Source organism: Ascaphus truei, chromosome 6 (assembly GCF_040206685.1).
Source record: "Ascaphus truei isolate aAscTru1 chromosome 6, aAscTru1.hap1, whole genome shotgun sequence".
Classification (NCBI taxonomy): domain Eukaryota; kingdom Metazoa; phylum Chordata; class Amphibia; order Anura; family Ascaphidae; genus Ascaphus; species Ascaphus truei.
Window position 1 is genome coordinate 112,917,204 of NC_134488.1, and position 22,277 is coordinate 112,939,480.

Below are 22,277 nucleotides of genomic sequence, written 5' to 3' on the forward strand. Positions count from 1 at the left end.
AACGAAAGGCTTCAACATTAAAACATTAGTGTGTAATACTTTTTGTAAGAGTTTTGTGTGGCTCTGCTAGCAGCTAGTCACTGCTGGAGTATGGTTACCTCCATACAAATCACGCCATTTTGTTGCAATAGCTATAAAACTGTAGAAATAATTGGGCGGGTTTCAAGGGCACCACAAATCCAGATTTACTATCCTCCAAAGAGATTTGTTTTCTTTAGAGCCCAGGGGCCATGGATTTAGATCTGTGTAGCTTGCCCTGCACACCCCACACAATAAAGAACCAGCAATGGCTATGAAACCCAACTCAAGGCCAAGAACATTCCAGGATGCGCCCTTCCACTTTGGCCAACTTTGTCCCAAGTGTTTCCAAACTTCTGCCATTGGGGTATCTGCCTGACACGTTTCTGGTATTGTTTGAGGGCCTTGAGGTAACTCGAGCTGGTTTATTACTTAGGGTCATAAAAGAAATGTGTTATTTTTTCCAAGGAGCAGGAGGACAGAGACATGTTTGTAATTGTATTTAGAGTGCACGTTTTAATGGCCTGTCCATTAAGAAAGTGCAGGGACCCCCAGGAAAGAGTTTCTTGTTTCTTACATGCTTCATGTTGATTTAAAACGGTACATTCCTGTGTAGGAACAGTCAGGCCAGCTTTTCAAAGGGGGCTAAAACAATATTTATACGTACAGCTGTCAAGTTCCAATGTGCCTTAGAAGTGAGATTTTGGGGTTCATAACACTTCAAGAAACACTCGAATGGAATAATAGTGGCTTTAAAAAGCGAGACTTCATTGGAATCTATGAAATCATATTTTTTTTATGGGAGTAAGGAAGTCTTAATCATACTGTATGGAATTATAGTGTGTAGAGCTTTTAAAACCTCACAGGTCTCTTTTTAATGTTTACAGTTGAATAAGAGAGTTTTGAGGTTTCGATAGCTCTGCACACTAAAATGTCACCAACAAAGAACTCCTATGTTGGTCAAATCTATACTTCTCCAGGACCAATGTGGCTTCTAGAACTTTGAAGTAATGCTATTGGGCATCCCTCCATATTCGTCAGGAAGATAGCCCTGATTCTTGTTGGGGGGGTGGGGCGTATACTTTTTCTACTTCTCCCCTGATGAAAATTGCTTGAACCCAATGCAAGTCAATAGAAGATGAAGAGACACTCGTCACTTTTGTCCCCATATGTCTTAGACGGTATCTTTCACATCTAATGTGGAAGAGTTGCTTTGCGCCACTGGAAATGTTGTGCACTGTAATGCTAAACTTTCACTAACTACCTTTGCGTGAAAGAGCTCGCAATCCAATTGTAACAGGTACACACAGCTGCTGGAGTTTCTGTATCGCGGCTGAGTGCTCACGTCATCCAACTTTCCTTCAGCTAGCACAGGGGTGGCCAACTCCAGTCCTCAAGGGTCAGCAACAGGTCAGGTTTTCAGGATATCCCAGCTTCAGCACAGGTGGCTCAATCAGTCCCTGCTTCAGCACAGGTCACTCAAGTTGAAAACTGAGCCTCTGATTGAGACACCTGTGCAGAAGCCGGGATATCCTGAAAACCTGACCTGTTTGGTGGCCCTTGATGGCTGGAGTTGACCACCCCTGTGCTAGCATTTGTCTGTTACTGCAATAGAATACCATTGATACTACAGTGACAGCTGGGCCCATCTAGTTGGGTTACTCTGAAGCTCTGTGCGGAAACATGAAAGATAAGCGTGCTTTATTTTTGTTTTATTCTCTAGGTCTGGTTCTGTAAGTGTTAATCGACTGTTTTCAGTTAATTGGTAGAAGGATGGGGGGAAAGTCTTTTTTTTTTCCGTTTTGGCAAGGGGGGTGTCCAAATGGTTCAAATAAAGCAGAAACTGTTAACCCCTTTGCCGCTGACTGGATTGCTAATACAGAAAGTTTGCTCTGCCATGTATATGTATGTGTGTGTGTATGTGTGTGTGTATATATATAAATATATTTGCTCTGCACATAATACATGTTGAAGAAATTAAACTGGACTTTTAAGGTGCAGTCCCACTGAATATATATAATACTGTATAAAACAATATGCTTTGACATAGCTGAGGAAAAAGTACAGCAGTAATTTAATTTGCACTGATCATGCCTGGTTTATAAAGCCGTTCCCATAAAAAATGGTTTAATACAAAAATGAAAGACCATGTAAGGAGATCTGCGTCTTTAACTCGCTGCCTGACAGACCTTTACATTTGAAACCCTAAATGGACAAGAAGCAAAACGTGACACTGTGAGTGCTCATTTGCATGTAATTTCCCAGAATCCTTGTCGGTAGTGGACGCACTGTATGCTAAGAGATAATGGGGGGAAAGACAGGGTTGCAGACCAGTCTGAGACATGTGAATGTGCTCGCAAGTGGTATTTGTATTTGCTAAACCCTAAATGCAGTTAGCTTTAGTTATTGTTGTTAGCCTGTGGCATTTTATCATTCCAAAGGCTTCAAAACTGCCCCAAACCTCCACAAAGGTGATATTAAAGCAGCACACCATCCGGGTGCTTGATTTTTTTGGGGAGGGGGTGGGTTATTTTTATCTTATTGCCTCCCGTGAGACAGTTCAACTCCTTTCCAGGGACCTCCTCAGTTGCCTGTAAATTAACACTTTCATCTCCCAGGCATAAAGAACTTGCCGGGGAGAATAGCTTAGCCACCGCGTAAGCCGTGGCTCCAGCGGCCGATGAAAAGAGCAACGTTCTTTTGGTGACTCAGGCAGCTATATTTATATATTTGGCAGAACCTAGCAAAATGTCAGTTAAATTTACCGGCAACCCGAGGGGGGGAGGGGGGGTTGTTACCGAGAGCTGGGGGGCACCGAGGTTAAGACCCCCAAACCCCCAAGTTCTATGAAGGTAAGAAAGAAAAAAAAAAGAGGTTTGGGGGGAAATTGCTGCTGTACTAGAAATATAACAGAGACTTGCATTACTGTGTTTGTTTTCTGGAGGAACTTCTGCTTCAAGGTTTTTATTGCTAGTGAGAATGTCTTGACAGGATATGTTTGTAGAAGGAGGGGAGGGGGAAAGTTGGGTTCTAACCTGTCACTGACATTCTACATGGACAGCTCAAAATGTATTCATAAATGCTATCAAACCATTTTTACCAGCCTCCTCAAACTGCCTTTGCACGGAATAATATTAGGTGGAGTAAGGAGAATGGGGAACTCACGGAGTGCTGAAGGGACCTGCGACACAAAACATTGCCAGGTTTAAGAACCATGTAGGGGACGTCCTTTTTAGACTTTGAACAAATACAGCACCCTAGGGGTTCTTTAATCGCAGCAATTATTGAAGCTGTTAGACAATAAAATCCGTCACTGATAATAAGGCACCATAAAAAAAAAGTTTAGTATAATGAACTACACGCTTGTAAACAAAACCAAAAACCCTCTGAGGAAGGAGATGACTTCACCTTCAGGAGGTCAAGATCACGCTAGCTTCTTCTGCCAGTTTTGCCCATGAAGACATCAGTTATCTTTATGGCAACTCTAGAACAGTTTCCCCTTCGTGCTATTTGTACAATAGGAAACTCTTTTTATGTGCTGTGCGGTTTGGCATATTAGAATAAAGTAGATTTTGCTCACACGGGTCTCTTTTTACACAAACAAAATGTAGCTGTGTGTGTTTTTTTATGTAATGTGTGTTCACACACGGTAAATAGCACCTAACAAGGAAGTATATTGTACGTTATTCTCTGTCTAGAGCAGACCTTGCTAATCCAGTACGGCACAATACCAGCACTGCAAGCAGGCAGCATTTAATAGTTGACTATTTACCAGGGACATTCTCGTAGAAGCGAAGACATGCTATTCAGAAATTGGCAAACAACATGTAGTCGCAAATGTATACAGCATGTGACCAAGCGTTTAAGGCAGTTTCTCTCCCTTCTAATATGTATTGATCCTTTTGTTCCTTAATATTGCTTTGGGCGCCCTCTAGTGAGCGCTCTGCATTTTACAGGCTTTTTACGTGCAGTCAAAAACTCCAAGGATGGTGAAATATTTAATGTATTTGAAATGAAGACATTTCACATTGACGCTGGGGAGCTTTGATGCTGCGTTGACAGCGCTGTGTCTGTTGGGGGTACAGGGATAGTACGATGCTATATTGAGACGTGAGGGGGGGGGGGGGGGGGAGACTAGTTACATTGAGTGGCCAAAACTGAAGACAAACTTTTTGCTGTAAATCCACTTCTCCCTTTTTTTTTTTATTCTTGCAAAATAAAGGCAGTGATGTAGCTAACGTGGGTTAGGGGAGGATTAGTTTATTTCTTTGCAAACTTTTACCGCAGTCTGGGAAACATTTAGCAAGAAATCCGGCTGTGGCTTGGCACTTGGCAAAGTTAATCATGCCAACGTGAACAGTCGCACATGTGGGGATCTTGCAGTTAACACACTGCCGCCACCTTCAGTCAAAGAGCAGACCGGCCGGTCTTATCAGCTCTATACATGTGTCTGGGGAACACATCGCATGGATTCGCATAGCAAGCCCCCTTCACTCGAGGTCTTTCGGTTACATCGAGAGCACATGCCCAGCTGTAATACCATCTGATCTCCCACCCCTCACCTAACCCAAAACTTACATGTGTCCCAACCTCACGGCCAAAGTTACCCTTACCTCAGGGGTGCACAATCTTTTCCCCCTGCGCCCCCATGCCGGCTCTCTCCCCTCCTCCCCCCCCCCATCCTTACCTGGGCTCCGGTCACGACGTCACTTTGCCATGGCAACGTGGCATCACCTAACCCCGCCATGTTGCCATGGCAACAGAAGCCGTCTGAGCCCAGGTAAGTGACGTTTACAGAGGCCTTCACGCTCCCCCGGGATTTAATTAAAATGACTATGGGAAGGGCGCGGGGCCTCTGTAAATTAGAAAGTATCTTGGGCGCACCCCCTGTTTGTGCACCCTTGCCTTACCTTACAAAGCCATCTGTGCTCTAGGGCAGTGTACTAATTCAGAGTCAAAGGATGTTTATACATCACAAGAGGCTTTCACAACACAGAGCATGGTGTATTTTTAATTTTCTTAATGCTTAGACCCCAGGATGTACATTTGCTGTGTTGTTACAGCCCACATTTCTCAAAAGCTATAAAGAGCAGTCTCCGTCAGTGCAAAAATACAGACAAGTTATCCTCATTTCAAGCTATCCTTTTCTCTTTTATTGTCCTGATTGCATAGCTCATTGGCAAACGCGACAGCAGTAATCCATTCATAGTATGCCGTTCTGAACCGATCAAAACAAGTTACTAAACAACCCTTACTAAAGGAGGGCTTTCACATCACTGCAGCTGTTGATTGACACTGCTGTGTTATACTGCTGCAGAATCTTTCAGAGCATTGATTCCATGGAGTTCATTTAGCTCCAGTATCACAGAGGTGGTATAGGTGTTAGGTTATCAACAGAACCCTGCAAAGAGATGTATTTGATGCGAGAGTGAAAGCTGTATTTTGAATGCCTTATCAGGGTTTAGTGCCTGTTGGGGACACATAATACCAGTTGCAGTGAGCTAGGAATGAGTAGTTTTTAATGACTAATATCTCGTAGTGATCTGAGATCCACCCAGGGTGACCAAATGGCTCCAGATTACCTGGTACAGGCCCAGTTTGCCATTGTTATGCATTTCCTGTCCCAAAGATTGTCTCACCCCTTATTTTGTAATACCAGTAACACCTTGTACATCGTGCTTTTTAATTTTCAACGCCTCCTTATCTTTTGACAATTTCTACATTTCTTTTGTCTTAAGTTACAGTGGTTTATAACTTTTGTAAGTGTCAAATGTTATATTCTGTGTCTGTTAAGCCTAACAGAAATGATGATATCTCATTTTATGTGGGAATAAGTGCAGAATTAGACTGTCAGTCTTTCCCTGATAATTAGATGACAGGTGGTCACTCTGAACTTACCAACACATTTGCATACGCTTAAATCTCTGAAAGGCTTTCACAGACAAATATATGAACATAAGTTGTCCGTCCTAAGGGAGCAAAAATCTGTCTGCTCTTCTCTAAGCACATGTTTACTTTGCAGGGTTATGTGATGGAGTCAACCAGTGCCATCAATATTGCCTCGCTCCTCATAATGTGATGGCCCCATTCATTCACATTACAAGTGGGATAATGTCCCATCATAAGCCCATATGATATGATCAGCTTCGGGCACCTTCAGCTACACCAGGAATGTGGCCCTGTACATAAAACCATTGCCTGCTCCAAAGAGCTTACATTCTAATTTTGGTGTCGGTGTCCCAAGCAGATAAAGTGACTTACGGAAGTCACATAATGAAACAGCGGGATTCGAACTCAGTTCACCCACTTCAAGGCAGTGTACTGACCACTTACAGCAGCAAAACGTGAAGGTTTTTTTGTTTGTTTTTTAAAATCAATTCTGTAGTATTAGATCAGGGATGCGCAATTTTTTTTTGCTGACCCCCTCCCCTCCCCCCCCCCGTGTGCTGGCCCCAGTGTTCGCGCCCCCGCCCCCTCTCCAGTGACCCCCGAGCATCATTTGACGCGTGTTACCGTGACGACGCATCACGGCACATGACCCCCGCGGCGTCATTTGACGTCGGTTTGTCATGACGACGTGACCAGAAGCCGGCTGAATCCCGGTAAGTTGAGGTTGCAGAGGCCTCGCGCGGTCCTCCGGCATTTAATTTAAATGCCTCGGAGAAGAGTGCGGGGCCTCTGCAACAGCCGCGCCCCCCCCAAAAAAATTCCAGTTTGTGCACCCCTGTATTAGATAATACTATTTTTTTATTATTCAACTCTTTATGTCATTTTTAATGAGCTTTAATGCATCCTTTGATTTCTATAGCAGGTTTTAACCCACCTCCCAAGCAGTGCAAGATCTTTGCAAAACTTTCCTGTTTGTGATAATTTGTTAAATTTAATTAGATTTATAGATTTAAAATTTATTTTTCTATTTACTAAGCTTGGATAGCTTTGACAGGTACTCCTTGAACCAGCAGCACCGGTAACTGTATGCATTTGGTTTAATTATTTGGTGTGCAGCATACTACCTTTGTATGATAATTTGTTGCCAATGTTCCCAGCAGTTTGAGCTGCAAAGTCTAACAATAGATAATGTTACCATAGGTATAAGGATACTGCTGAGGCTGCTGAGTTACACTGGCTGAAGCCGCCATCATGTTAGGCGCACAATCCGGATTTTGACAGATTTATAACAGGAGCACCAAACCATTGCCAGCTTAGGTAACAATGTAGAATGATACATTGCTTTACATACTGCTGCGGCCGATTCGAGCGTTTATTCGAGCATTTGCCCGTTCACGGCCGCAGCAGTAACTTGGCGCGCGCCGAAGCAGCGGAGGAGCGCCCTCCGATCGGGGCTTTCTCCCTCCCGCTGCCGTGTCCCCCGGAACCCCCTGCCGCCGTCCCCCACATCGCGGGACACCAGGGCTCCCTCGGGGAGCCCTGGACGTGCGTGCAAGGGGCGCAGGCACCCGATGACGCGTGACCGCGCATCGGTGATGCGCGGCACGCTGAGGGAGTGCGGCTAGCACGCCGGGGCATCCCCCGGCTTGCGGTGCTAGCCGTGCTTCAATAAAACGTGTCGCCAGTGTATACAAATAATAAAAGAAAAAGGGGTGATATAGTATTGCTGCTTTAACTACTCTCTATATACATATGGGTCATGTGTGCCCCTACAACTTAACATGCTGTCTTTACGATTCAATTCATAATATCGTATACAGGATGGCGGGGCCGCAGGTTCACTCGTTGGGCTCAATTCTATGGACCAGGTTCTGCAGTATCATGGCGGGTAGTGAGGGTTTCTGGGGGGGAAAAATGTGAGATAGAAGTTAAAAAATGTTGAATATGCAACTGATGCAAATATCCAGATGCCATGTTTTGTCATGTGCCATAGAAGCTGAAGCATGCGAAAGTCCCACATAGAACATACTAAAAAAAACAGATGTGTGTTGCATTTTACACATCAGTAATCTAAGAATTGTATTTATTTATGGAGTATGTTTGGGGATCTGTTCACACAGTATCCCTCTATTCCCTGGAAGTACCATATTAGCTGCATGAAAATACAGTTTCTTGAACAGTGGGTTGACTAAAGCCTTTATTAAATTAGTGCTGGTTTTAGGTATAGACTTGAAGACCACTTAGGTACTGTCTCAGATTTATGGTTTTAGAAGAAAAAAAGCGCATGTGCATAATCAGATTGCTTTCTACCAATGCATTTGTCACCCCAATTTGTAGATACAAACAAAGCAACAGTTTGTATGAGCATATGGAATGAGCATAGACAGTAGGGGCCCCATCCGTTAATGTTAATTACATATAGCCTTAGGGCTTGTCACCTAGGCCAGGAAGTAGTCACATACTCTAGGGTGCCTTTGGCAAAGCATGAAGGACGTGACCTGTGCTACCATCTATCATGCTATTCTGCACTAAGGGTCTTTTTCTGGTGCTGTGTGGCCCAAGGGAACACAATAGGAAACTGATTTAATCTCTTCTGTTATTACACAGGTTCATAGGTGTGCTGAGCCTCCTTCAGATGGGAATATCGCTTTCCATCAATGGAGGCTAAATGCTTTTGGCCTGACCCTGGAGATCTCTGACCAATAGTGATAATATCGCAGCTGTTCCCTCACTACTAGAGTGGTCCATTGTTGGTTTATTTTTATTTTTATATAGCACTCAAAGTATAATCACAGTGTCTGCCTTGTGTTTTATTTCTAGATATGACAGCACAGCAATTCATTGTAAACTAAAATGTTATGGGACCCTCAAAGCATTTCATAACGAAGCAGCGCACTTCACATACGACCAAAAAAAATCAAGATAAACTCGTCATTTCCTAAAGACTTGTTCCAACTTGTGTCTCCTTTTAGGATGCCCCTCTGGGATGTTCAAGGCAAATCAAGGTGACGAGAGCTGCATCCATTGCCCCATTAACAGCCGGACAACCTCAGAAGGGGCCATCAACTGTGTCTGCCGGAGTGGGCATTACCGAGCAGAATCCGATCCCCTGCAAATGCCTTGCACCAGTATGTTGCTTTTTCCCCTTCTTCTTCTTCTTCTTTAGCCTCGTTTAGTTTTCGTGGAATGAGGAAGTGAGTCAGCTGAACGGGGCTTTGGGATGCTGTAAGACCCGGCTCCGTTTAATAACTCTAGGCCTAAATGTTTTCATGTGTCGTCATGGCTCTCATGCACTAAAATAGATTCTACGCACAAGCTACTCAGAACAAAATTGTCCCTAATTTATGGGTTTGGTTTTCGGGGCGAAAATTAAAAACAAAAATTAATCCTCATTCCTCACCCACTTTTTTTTTTTTTTTTTTTAATGCGTGATACCGAATTGTTATTTTACTTATAAAATGTCCAGGAAGAAAATGTTGAAAAATATACCTTTACTGCTTTTTCTCCATTGTAACTGTTTCACATATCTCAGGGCTGTAATTGATACTGTGATGTCCGCGTGCATAATTACAGTTCTCATTATCCGATGCCTGCTAATGGACTGACTATGCAGTGAAAGACGTAGCGTTAAAGCGGCCGATTCCAGCCCTCAAGGACCACCAACAGGGCATGTTTTAAGGATATCCCTGCTTCAGCACGGGTGGCTCAATCAGTGGCTCAGTCAATGACTGTGCTGAAGCAGGGATATCCTTAAAACCTGACTTGTTGGTGGCCCTTGAGGCCTGGAGTTGGCCGCCCCTGATGTAGAGGTCACATGGTACATTCTGATTTCTGCATATTGTACAATTTTATGAAACCGTATAAAAACACAACCCAAAGGGGCCCTGTAAGATTCCTTACAGAAGTATATAGAAAGCACTGGCGATGCTTGAATTGTTGTGCATCAATTATGAAGTGTAATTTTAATTATTGCAGAGCTCATGGATTAAGCACTCATGAAAAATGCAGAGATTCCTGAGAACAATCCATCCTAGTTTTATGGTTCTCTCTCAGACAGCCCAATCCTTGCTAAGTAATTCTCCTTAAAGAGGACTTATTGGGGTAGATAATATAGACCAGGGGTGGCCAACTACAGTCCTCAAGGGCCACCAACAGAGTCAGCTTTTAAGGATATCCCTGCTTCAGCACAGGTGCTCAGTCGTTGATGTAGAACAAATGCTGCCTGAGCTTGTCTTCACTCTTCTAACCCATAGTTGCCTAAACCCTAAGGGGGAGATTTATCTGATGGAAATCAAGCGCAGAGCATTGAGCCAAGGCAGAAAACCAAAAAAACTGGCGGGTAATAAACTGAAAACATTGATGATTGTTGAGCAGCTCGTGTGTTTTCCGCTCACCTTCTTAACCCCTTCACCTCTACAAAATGAGGTCAAAAATGCAAACGGCCGCAAGAACGCTTGTCAGATTTTTGTTCTTTATTTTGACGACTCAAAAATATATATTTTTTTACAAACTACCTTTTATATTTCCTTTTTCACCCTAATCACTTCACTGCCATTCTCCTGCTTTTTTTTTGTTCCCGGGATTTACTGATGGGAAACAGAGCACAATTCCCTTTAAGGAGCGCTGATAGCGGTTCTGATCACAGAGCGTCGCCGCGCTTACTGGTGGCTCGTTCTGACCCTGGCTCTGAGAGCTGCATCATTGATTGTAATGGAAGAGGAGAACTTCCTTCTTCATTCTTTACTTTGTTGGACAGGTCAGGGCCATGTGATTGCTATACTAGTAATCAAATGGCCTTCCAGCCGGAATGTTCATAGCACTCAATTGCCACGGACAATCTGGCACCAAAGGGATTAAATTCGGCCTCCGCTAAGAGTTTTCTTAGACAGTCTTAATAGCCCAGTTGAAATCACAGCAACTTTGAAATCACTGCAGCACATCTAAGACTAACTAGTTCTATTGAAACCAGTATGTACTGCTTTTAGTTCTGTGATGTTTGTCGTACTGCTATAGTTCAAATGTATCTTGAACTACGCAAAATGCGTGAAAAAAATGCAGACAGGTGGCGGGCGTGTGATGGCTTTCACAGCCATCTGGGGGCACAGGACTGGGGACCTGTACAGTCATGTATAAGACATGCTTTTCATTCCCACCTTCATTATAGATTGCATTGTTATTTTCTCGGGACTTTATCCACTTTACTGTAGACATTGTCCCATCTTAAAAAAAAATCTTTCCCGCTCCGTCACAATTTTTGCGACATTTGGGGGAATTGGTGGATCCAAAGAATGCCGTCTAAAGTGTGGATTAAAGACGGGGGGCTACAGAATATAGCGCATATTTAGCAGGAATAAACTATTTGTGTCCAACAGCGGTAATTTTTCAGCGATAGTATTGATAGTTTCAATGATCCAAAAATGGGAGGCGCACTCCGATTTTTAAAATAGTGGCTAAAAAACTGTAGTAGGTGCTCAAGCAGGGGAGCGGGAATCCCAGCAAAAAACACCCTTTAAACTTCAATAGGGAAACCGGATTCTACAGCTTTAAAGTTGTAGTACTTTCCTGCATCTCTACTACCTGGTCGTGGCCAAGTGAATTTTTATACTGCAGTAATTTAACAGATTAGGTGAATAATTGTTAGAATGTATGGATTACCGATAGAATAATTATTTTTCTAAAATTAACATCATCAAACTGATACTTTGGCATCTCCCGTGAGCTGGTAGTACTTAGCAACTCAAGTGTTACCAACAAAATCCTCTCAGCCATCAAGACATCAAGACAGGAGAAATAAGTAAAGCATAAAACTGGGCCTCTCCTAAATTAACTGCATCTCTCCCATGCCACAGCAAGTCCACAACTTGGCTGCACTTGGCTGCATGTGTATTTAAGAGAGTTTTTGCAAATTAACGATGCAGAAAGGACCAAGACGCCAACTTCGGCTGATTTAAATGCAGTCACAATCGGTGAGTTTTACTTAGGTGCGGCTCCCGAACAATGTTGCCACCATTCTGGGTTTGACCTGGAGACGACCGGTTATAGTTTGTTCATCTCCGGGTCGTGGCGGGGTGCGGCGGCATCTCCCGGCATTCTCCTGCCACTCCTGTGAACATGGCTGCCTTGATGCCGCGTTGCCATGACAACGGGATGCTAGGTGATGTCACAGCGTCCCCTGACGCTCATTGTAACGGGACGCTGCATGGCATCTCGTTGCAATGACAACTTGATGCCGTGTAACGTCATGATGTCATGTCGCGTCCTATTGTCATGGCAACGCAGCCATGTTCACGGGAGTTGCAGGGGGAGATGCAGTCGAATGTCGGGAGCCGCCGCCGCACCACGCCGCCAGTAATAGAGAAATGTTTTTACATTTATCTCCGGGTTAGCGTTCAGTAGAAGGTGGCAACCCTGCTCTGCTCCTCATGATCCACTGGCTAGTTACCATGGAGATGAGGCCCGGGATAATAGTAGCAAGCCTCTCACACTCACCCATAAGGCTGCGGTCCTAGTCAGCACTGTAGCACGCGCGCCCGGCGTGGGGGGGCGGCGCGTACACAGAGCTGCACCGCGATCTGCGGTCCTGGGAGAGAGGGATTGTTTGCAACGGGAGGGGGCTTTGCAGGGGCATGGCCACGAGGCCTAAATGTGATCATATTATAAGAATCTGTTACAGGCCACGTTTAGGCCGTTACTGCCGCAGCAGGTTGTGTCCTTTTTATTTGCAAACTCTACCTTCCTTTCCTTGAAAAAAGTGATCTACTGTAAGTCAAAATCCCCACTCCCTGTATGCTGTATGTTTTTTTTTAAATATATTGTGTGTATGTGTGTGTGTGTATATGTGTGTGCACACGCACACAAACACTAAGACCAAGAGGTCTGCATTTTATTGCAAAACAGGATTAGCCAGCCTTGTGTCTACAGCTTACATAACTAATTCAGCTTTGGTGATTTTTTTCATACAAAGTTGGGAGGAGAAACAGAAAATGGATATGGCCCTTTTTATCTGAACTATACAAAGCTAGAGATGTAGTGTGATGATAGGGAGGAAGGTGTTCACTGATAACATCCATTCTATTAACACTTTACATTCCTTTCCCACCTCAGCATATACTAGTTGTATTGTCTTCCCATTCTGGACCCAATGTATTTAAGTTGAAAACCAGTTATAAAATATTCTTATCTTGGCAATTTAACTAAATTCTTAAACGAACAACCTGTTCCAATGGGTTTGTCAAATAAACGCTCCAATCCACCTTCCTGTGAATAATAAATGTTTTTTTTTTGTTTGTTAACTTGTATATATTTTAACCGAATGCGTCAGATCCTAAAGCTGGGGTACTCAACGCCTGTCCTCAAAGGCCCCCTCCCCAAAGGTCAGGTTTTCAGGATATTCAAGCCTCAGCACAGGTGGCTCATTCAGTACCTGCTCCAGCACAGGTGGCTCAATCAGTCCCTGCTTCAGGACAGCTCTTCGACTGAGCCTCTGATTGAGCCACCTGTGCTGAAGCTGGGGTATCCTGAAAACCTGACCTGTTGGGCTTCATATGGAGACACCCTGGTATATTCAGTTAAATTTTTTCATGGCTGCCTTGATTTCCATTGTAATTGGATAATGGAAATGTCATTGTGTTCACATTCCATTGTGCCGCTCGCAGTCTGTTGGTGCATTATAATGAAATATTGGCAATAATTAAAGTGGACTCTTATTTGGAAGAGGCGGTGTTAAAACAGGACTCTTTCCATGTGGTCCCTTGTGATTCTGAGACCCGTATTCAATATGCCACGAAGCTGCTTTCTTGTAGTAAAGGAGATTTTAGTTCCATTCAGTTCATTGGAGTTGAACTGTTCTCCCACATTGGCAAGTGGCATTGCAGCATATCTAATCATTTCACTGCGCGAGTTTCTGTATTACTGTATGGGGGAATATTTCAACGTTTATACTGATGGTCTTCAATTAAGTGTGTTATAAAGATGTGACGGGGTGAGAAACTGCTGTGGGGAGAGGTAATTTGCAGGCCATAAATTCTATGCCGGGTGAAAATTCGCTGAAAGTATGTGCTGCCCGAGAGAGAACCTTCCAGTGTTGGCAGTAGGACATTGGCACCATTACCGAGCTCTAGAGGGTGTTGCTGAAACCACCCTAATCAACTGACAATGTACACTCGGCATCCATGCCACTTATTAGTGAGGGTTGAGTGAATGACGTCCAGACTGAATAAAGGTTAGGATGTTGGCCAGTTCAGCCCTCCCTTCTCCCAAGGATCCCCTTTAATAGCTTGCAAATGTTTCTACGCATGATCTAAATTAAAGGTTTGAGGCTTCAGGAACGTGAAATATGAAGCCTGCTAGTAAGGGTGGGTAGACAAGATGGGGGGAGTATATGGAGGGGAGGGATGGCGAAATCAATCAAACTCTTGCCAAAATAAAGAGTAAAACAATTCCCAGTTAGGTCCTTAGTAAAGATAAAATAATACACAGAAATGAGAGAAATTGCCCAGCTGCAAAGAATCACAGGAAATAAAAATTGAGGCCTAGCCTAAGCCATAGGGAATGGTGCAAGGAAAGCAAAGGGATTCACAGCTACAAGGCGGCCCCCCGAAATACTGCACATGTTATGATATGCATTTCCTCTGACTATCCCATGTCTTTTGGGTACCCAGCTTTATCATGACGTGACACGTGTGGTCTATTACGGCATTGCCTAGCGTTCAGGTTTGCGCAATTGCAAGAAGATACTCCAGGGTTTGTGTTATAATCCCAGTCTAGTGTAATCCAGAGGTCCCGAAAAGAAATCAAGACGAGGCACCTCGAGGAGGCCTCATTTTATGGTTAAACAAATTGGGATTGATTCATGAACTGAATCACAAGCTCTTACTTCCTTTGGTTCACGATGGCAACATTACAACAACCTCTAAAAGAGCCACAGACTTAACAGTCTGGCCCGCTCTGACCTGCTGTACCCTGACGCTGTCTGTGCACATCCTGCTGCTTTGTAACTGTGTGAGATATGGATAGGGAAATTGAGAATGAGAGGAGAGTCTGCAGGCAGAGGTCAAAATGTTAATTTTTCACATTTGTTTTCCGCTCTGTTTTTATTGCAGAAATTGCTTGTTTACGTTTCATCAGATTTAATTAGAGGCATGTGGTGCGCTCTGAGACGGGCACTTCTGCCCTGGTTTCTGTACTAAATGATCATTTTTGTCTGCCAGCTTGGAAACTGCTTTCCCCCCCCTAAGTCTTCAGTTCCAGCTTGACTCAACAAGGTGCAGTCCTAAAGCAACATGTATTGGAGATGGGAAAAAAAGTGAAAGTCCCCCATCTATATAACACTTTACGTATATTGGGGGTTATGCACAAAGCAGTGATAAATGTTTTTAAGTGAGATAAATGCTTTTTGGCGCAATTTATGGCGCAATTTTTTTTAGCAATGACTGTGTTTTGATGATGGAAAGCCTTTTAAGCGGGATACTGCAGTGTTATCACTGCTTTGTGAATCGCGCTGCACACAATATTGAGAAATAAAGGCATTTATCTCACTTAAAAACACTTATCACTGCTTTGTGCATAACCCCCATTACCTTTCAGATTAAGATCGGGAAGTTTGACAACGGAAAGCTGAATTTCACATTTTAGAATATGTATATTTGAGGTACTATGCAAACATCATGATGCTGTCAAAAAAGCTCCGCTTTAAAAATACATTAAGGTACATTGGGAATTAAATATTATTAGTAAGCTATTTATTTGGGCCACAAGATTCATGTAACGTGTAACACTTCCTGAGGGGCCCTGTTACTATGTGAATGAGTCTATGAAGCGTCAAAATCTTCTTTTAGTGATCTCTTGGCTGCAAGTCTCTAACCTTTGTTGGTCTTTGTCTCTCCCCAGCGATACCGTCCTCCCCACAGAACGTAATCTCCAGTGTGAATGAGACCTCTCTGATGTTAGAGTGGTCACCTCCCAGAGACACAGGGGGCCGTGAGGACCTGGTGTTCAACATCATTTGCAAGAGTTGTGGCTCGGGTCGGGGAGCTTGCACCCGCTGTGGAGATAATGTGCAGTTCGCCCCGCGCCAGCTGGGGCTGACAGAGCCGCGGGTTTACATCAGTGACCTGCTGGCACACACCCAATATACCTTTGAAATTCAAGCGGTAAATGGAGTCACTGACCAAAACCCTCACCCACCACAATTTGCAGCCGTTAATATCACCACCAACCAAGCAGGTACGTGATCATCTTACAGGACCTCAACTTTGTCTCTCGTGTCATATTCATTATTTTAAATTTAGTCTGGAATCATGTGGGAGAACATGGTGAAATATCCCTTCTACATAACCATTTACAGAGCAAAAGCATTTTATTCTCCATTGCAGAAGAATAATTGTAGCTCTTCTCTAAAATAGTGCGAGACCCCCTTCTACTCTTACGGCAACAGTGCTCTTCATGCCCTATACAGTACCCCGATGGTCTCATACTACTTCAAACTCCCACCTCATACAGCAGTCTAAATTCTCCAGCCAACACCCGCTCTGTTCTTGATGTATACACTGTACTCTCATGTTTTGCTTGCAAGGCAACTTGCTTACTAGATTAGAGGTAACCCTCAAAGATCACCTTACCATACATCAAGGTCAACTGTTCTCATCCCCATAAAGATGCCTGAAAATCACTGTGTGAAACGGTTTGCTTAAACTGTTCCTGTGTATTTACTCAAATGTGCACATCAGGTTTCCAGTTGTTTAGATCGGAATATCCCTCCACGTGGATTTCCTTAAAACGCGGTCTGCTGCATGACTTGTTTTGTAAATAGAGCTGTAAATTCAGCAGGACTCCTGGTATTTCCCATTGGGGAACCTCTGTGCAGATCTGTTGATGGCCTACGATTTATCAAGCACAAGACCTGGTGTAGTTAGGATACAAATGGCTGTGGTGTTAAAAAAAACATGTTAATAGATGGAGAATATTTAGGCTGGAGCCGATGCTTTTGAGGTCCTGCATAAATCACCAACTAATTCTTCTGTATGTCACAGCCCCAGACTCCTCATGCCACCCTCATCCCTAAACCCACCACGAGATGTTTCTTGCCAGCTATTTCTTTGATAGTGCCATGTGATGCCCAGTAAACAGTTGTAACAGTTTTGAGTCCAGACCCAATGCTCAGCTGTGGGAAGCATTCCAGTCCTGATCGTCTACCCCACACCACACATGATGATGTTGCTGTAGATCAAATGACATAACATTAGATTACTAACTGTACAGGGTAGAACTGTAAGGTTTTGATACTGATCCCTCTGAACTGTAGAATTACATTCCATCATAAAAGCCGTCGGTAAAGGCTTCCATGCTCACGTGCTCTGGAAACCCAGAATGAGAGCTTTCCTCCGTCTGACACTCACTCTCATTTCAGTGATGCGTTTGCTTAATGTATCTATTCATTAGCACTAAACATAACTGCCTGCTTGCTAATTCCTGTGTAATTAGTGACTGGATTCTTTTGCTCACATTCTGAGACTCTTGGCAGCCTTGTGGCACCTCATTATCAGCCGGAATCGCATGCTGTAAGCACTCAGGGGTAAGAGGAGCAGGGCGAGAAAGAAGGGCAGCAGTCTTCCCTTTCCTAGGTCAGAATTAAAATAAAAGTAGATTATTGCTACCCTGTAGCTGTGGAATTATCCGTTGGTTTTTTTTTTGTTTGTTTGGGTTTTAAGTGTGTGTGATTATGTTTTTGGAAGGAACATGCACGCCAATTGTTAATGGAAACTCCTCACACCTTTCCTTTTCCTGTTCACTCAAGTTTGTCATTTGTTGAGTGACAATACCAACAGCAATAAAGTGTCGCTGAGAATAGTGCAGGGGGACTGGTAAAAAAAGAAGGGAGGGAGGAAAGTGATTCACAACCTGTGCTTTTAATTTTTATTGAACTTTTCACTTTTTTTTTTTTTAATCCAAATGAATCCACAGGAAATTACAAAACACATAGCCAGGATCAAAAATCAGATATTGTTACATAAAATGCTTCTAAGACTGGATCAGCTTTAAATTAACCGATATATTTATAAGGGTTCAAGGAGAAGGAGTGGCCCAGTGAGTGACTCTGGACACTGACTTTGAAGCAGGGGAACCTGGTTCAATTCTTTGTGTCAGCTCCCTTTGAAATTGGGCAGGGCACTAAAATCATAATTTGTAAGGGCTGGGACGGTGTCTGTAGAAATATGTGCTGCGTACCAGGTTATTATATATAATAAACACAGGAGGTTACAGGTAAAAAGGCAGAATTACCCTGTGTGCAGATTGTTGTAATATCCCCACAACTATATGACTTCCCATTACCAATATCACAGACTTTCAAAGTGGTTTGATAGGCTGGCAATTGGTTTCTAGAAATGTTCAAATAGGAGACACAGAAAACCGCCAAAAGCAGGTAACAAATTGTACATTAAATGTACGGAACTAGTAGTAAATCGGAAGCTTTCTGTCAATATAATTGTTCATAAAATGCCTAGAAATCAGTCAATAGATTCATATTCTGTATGCAGGGGACATTACTGTATATTTACCAGATGGCCATTAAAATCTACGTAAGGTGCTACACCTTTATTTGTACGTTTCTGGTTTATCATAATTGTGACATTCATTTATTAGCCCAGTTTCCCAGTGCCTGGTATCAGTAAATATCAGAAGTACTGTACGCGAGTCTCTCGAAGTTGGCATTGCAAGGGTTTCTTGAGATGACTTTGATATTGGGTATAGCAGTATTCTAAAACACTACCCACAATACGGATCAGTTTGTTTTGTAGAAGCGGCTGCAACCTCAGTTGTTGTAAAACTCTTCTGAAGGAGTTAGCCATTGCTTTTCAGGGGCTATATATATATCACTAAGAAACACATGAAATGAAGAGGTGACAATGTGTAATGTAGTGGAGTCATTTTCAAGTGAGATAGGGTTAAGGATTAAATCTCAGCCCATGGATCTATGCTGCCTGTGTGTGTTACAGACTGACTCACATGGATTCACTTGCTAACTGTGTGAGACTTGATGAAACTGTCACTGCACTAAGCAAACACAGGTTGGAATGCTAATTGTTTTTGCTTCTGTGTCTCCCACCCACACACATGCACGCCCAGTCCTGTTTGAGCCGAGCCTTGCCCAGTAGGTTAGAAAAGGGGCTCTTGTGAACTACCCAAAACCTTTTGACCCTTATTGAGAGAAAATTAAGTTAAAACTCAACTTCTGCAATGTCGTTATAATAACTTATAATTCAGGTTTCTAATTGCAAATCCTGACACAGCCAAAAGCTAAAACTTTAAGGAATGCGCATATTTCTTACGCACGATGCAGAATTTGGTCTCTTTCTTGCAATTTAATTTGAGTGCAAGGGGTGCTGTCCTTTTTTTTATTTTGAAAGTGTCCCCCTACCCAAGAACGAGTAGAAATTAATGAGGTTGGAACGTTCCCAACCGAAGAATAAGGAATGGAAAATAAAAACCATCCAAAAGCAATCCATCTTTCTGTATATGATGAGGTAGGGAATTATACCCGGGCCGCAGGGTATTAGCGCGAGTTCAGTTCATCAAGAGGTCCGGAGACACTGGAAACGTCGAGAGAGTGAAACCCGAGCACTGTGTATAATGTCGCTGCACCACCGAGATTTCCCTGGTAGACTATACATCATTCTGTATCAGACACGGCTTTCAAGCAACGTCTCACTTCTTCTCCATTTTCACTCCCTCTTCTCTTTTACCTTTTTAAAGGGGCATCTCTTCCCTTTAATGCCTGCCTAATGTCACTTCTCACCACCCTCCTGGAGATGTATTTTCAGATCTCCATGTCTCCCTCTGCTGGTTTGTTATAAGCTCACTGAGAGGTGTGTGAGTCCAGGGATATAGTGGAGGGTCTCGATAGCTCCTTAGTATCACAGATAGAGTGCAGCACTTAGAAATGGGTAAGTTGTAGAGTACCTTTTGCCTATGCCTGGTATACATAAAGGGCCTCCATTCTGATCAGGGCAGTCCTAGCTCAGCATTTACATTTAGCACAAATAATCCCAACCATTCCAGTGATTTGAGGGACAGTTCTGTATCGGTTGCTTTCTGGTCATTGCACGGGATTAAATGAAGCAGCGTGGGGGAGTGAGGACTTTAGGAATACAATTGTCCTGAGCCCTTTAATCACGAATAAACGAGATCTAACCTCTCAACATATTACAATGAAAATATGTAATGGGCAAGAACCTATAATTTTCTGGAAAAAATACAACTGAACTCCAATGTATTATTACAGGTTAACAAAATGTGGTACAGTAAACTGTCCAGATTACAATATTAACTGAACAATTCTGACTTGAAGGCGTGAGTCAAATAAATCGTCTGTGTAACAAAGTATTGTTCTTCAATTTTGTGGCTAGTTTATTATACCAAAGAGACAGCCCCTAAAAAGTCTAAATATACTTGTTGTCAACACAGTTCTTTACATTAAAATATACAACTACTAGCATCACTGAGAAGCTGAGACAACAGTGCAGGCGGTTATCCAACGGAATAACTTCTGGAAAGTAGCCATTGCATAGTGAAAGTGCTGTAAAGTGAGTCCCATGTTTATTATCAGCGGCGGATAAGGCATTCTGGTGTCGGAAAGTGCCCCATAGGATTCCATTGTGACGCGTCGGATATGCCGTCCGTCGTACTGTGAAATGACGAATAGCAAGGACCGCCTTGTATATCGGTGATTGTCTTCTCCTAACCCTTCAGGTGACTTTCCTCATACTTAATGGTCCGATAATGCCTGTGCATAGAAAGCATAGCAAGCAAAGGCACCACTACCACTGTGTGCAACCAAGGAAAGGAAGGACTGATTCTGATGCCATTTTTTTCATTAGCACAGGGAGTAGTTGAATACACTTATGTGCTAAAGTAGCCCATCTCTGAATTGTGGGGACCAGCTTTTTTTTTTTAGTTGACAGAAATGCTGATTTTACCGTTCACTAGAGACATCAAAGACAAAAATGCATGGCTTTAAACCCAAAAAAAAAAATTCTGTCGCTTTTGATTTTTAAAAATGCAATATGTTGAACCGGTGCTTCGAATGGTTTTGCGTTTGGCGTAGAAAGCCGTTGCAGTTTATTTCAAAGCATTCTGGTGCACAAATCAGGTGACTTTTTCTAAGCTCCACGAGTAGAATGAGGTGTCGTTGTGCCTGGAGCGCTGTTCGTTTTCATTAGTACCATATGTATGTTGGGTCTCTGTGCAAGAACATACAGAGCCCAATGTGGTGGCAAATGGCATCCATGTGTACCCAGCCCAGGCCTGCGTCACTGCTCTGTCTCCATGCCCTGAGGGGACTCCTGATGAAGCATGACACCTCTGACCTCCAAGTCCCTCCACGTGCTCCAATCCTCTATGCTCCAATCCTCTATGCGTTTGAGTAATTGAAAAATGCCTGAATTCCCTGCCGGGGCGGCTGGTATTATGCCTTCATCTCCCAGGTCGGTAACATGACACCCCGAGGGACGAAGATCTTGTCAAAGGGGATCTAGGGAAGAGGCAAAAAACTTGCAGCTGTTCTCTCCTTAATTTCAAGCTGATGATGATGAGAGAGAGGCAGGAAGGGGGGTTAGAGGGGGGGGGGGTTGAAAGGGCAGGCTGGTGAGGGGGGGCTGATGAGATAGATTCAGCTGCTGTAAGCTTCAATCTTAATTCAAGAAGCAGTTTTCGTTTGACTTGGACCTAGTTGCATTAAAGTATGGGCCTCTGTCATTTATAAGCCTAGTGGATCGCCCTACCTCTGTCATTGTTTACTTATTAAATGTCTTTATAATACTATACAGTAGGGCAGGGGTGGGCTACTTCAGTCCTCAAGGGCCACCAACAGGTCAGGTTTTCAGGATATCCCTGCTTCAGCACAGGTGGCTCAATCAGTGCCTCAGTCAAAGACTGAGCCATCTGTGCTGAAGCTGGGACTGATTGACCCACCTGTGCTGAAGCAGGGATATCCTGAAAACCTGACCTGTTGGGGGATGTTGTGGACTGGAGTTGCCCACCCCTGCCGTAGGGGTGTCTGTTGTCACCTCTGACGGGGTATTTTACTCTTAAAGAATGAGCCCACAACCTAAGTGAATATGACTGCCATACCGCTCACTTACTGACATCAGTAGACCGTAACCGACCGTAACCTCATCTGACAAGTTTAAGGTGAGACCCCTTGTAGTCTGCATGGAAAACCGCTCCGTGCTGTGTGCTGGAGCGGAGAGAGTGAGAATAGACAGCACAGGTTGCCTTGTAAATATTATACTGCAGTCGTAGGGCATTTTTAAATAGAAATTAAAATCAAAAAGCTCTAGGGAAAAAATACAAATTAAGGTAGGTAATGTGCC

The 22,277-nt window shown here is 43.4% G+C and overlaps 1 protein-coding gene across 4 annotated transcripts in view; it reads left to right on the forward strand.

The window, feature by feature from the left end:
• LOC142497681 (ephrin type-B receptor 2) overlaps nt 1-22,277 on the forward strand; it is a 266,775-nt gene that overhangs the window by 206,801 nt on the left and 37,697 nt on the right. For all 4 annotated transcript variants that reach the window (XM_075605791.1, XM_075605790.1, XM_075605794.1 and 1 more), the window contains exons 4-5: nt 8,880-9,035; nt 15,796-16,131. In XM_075605791.1, the coding sequence (XP_075461906.1) occupies nt 8,880-9,035; nt 15,796-16,131 (492 nt within the window). The remainder of the gene's footprint in view (nt 1-8,879; nt 9,036-15,795; nt 16,132-22,277) is intronic.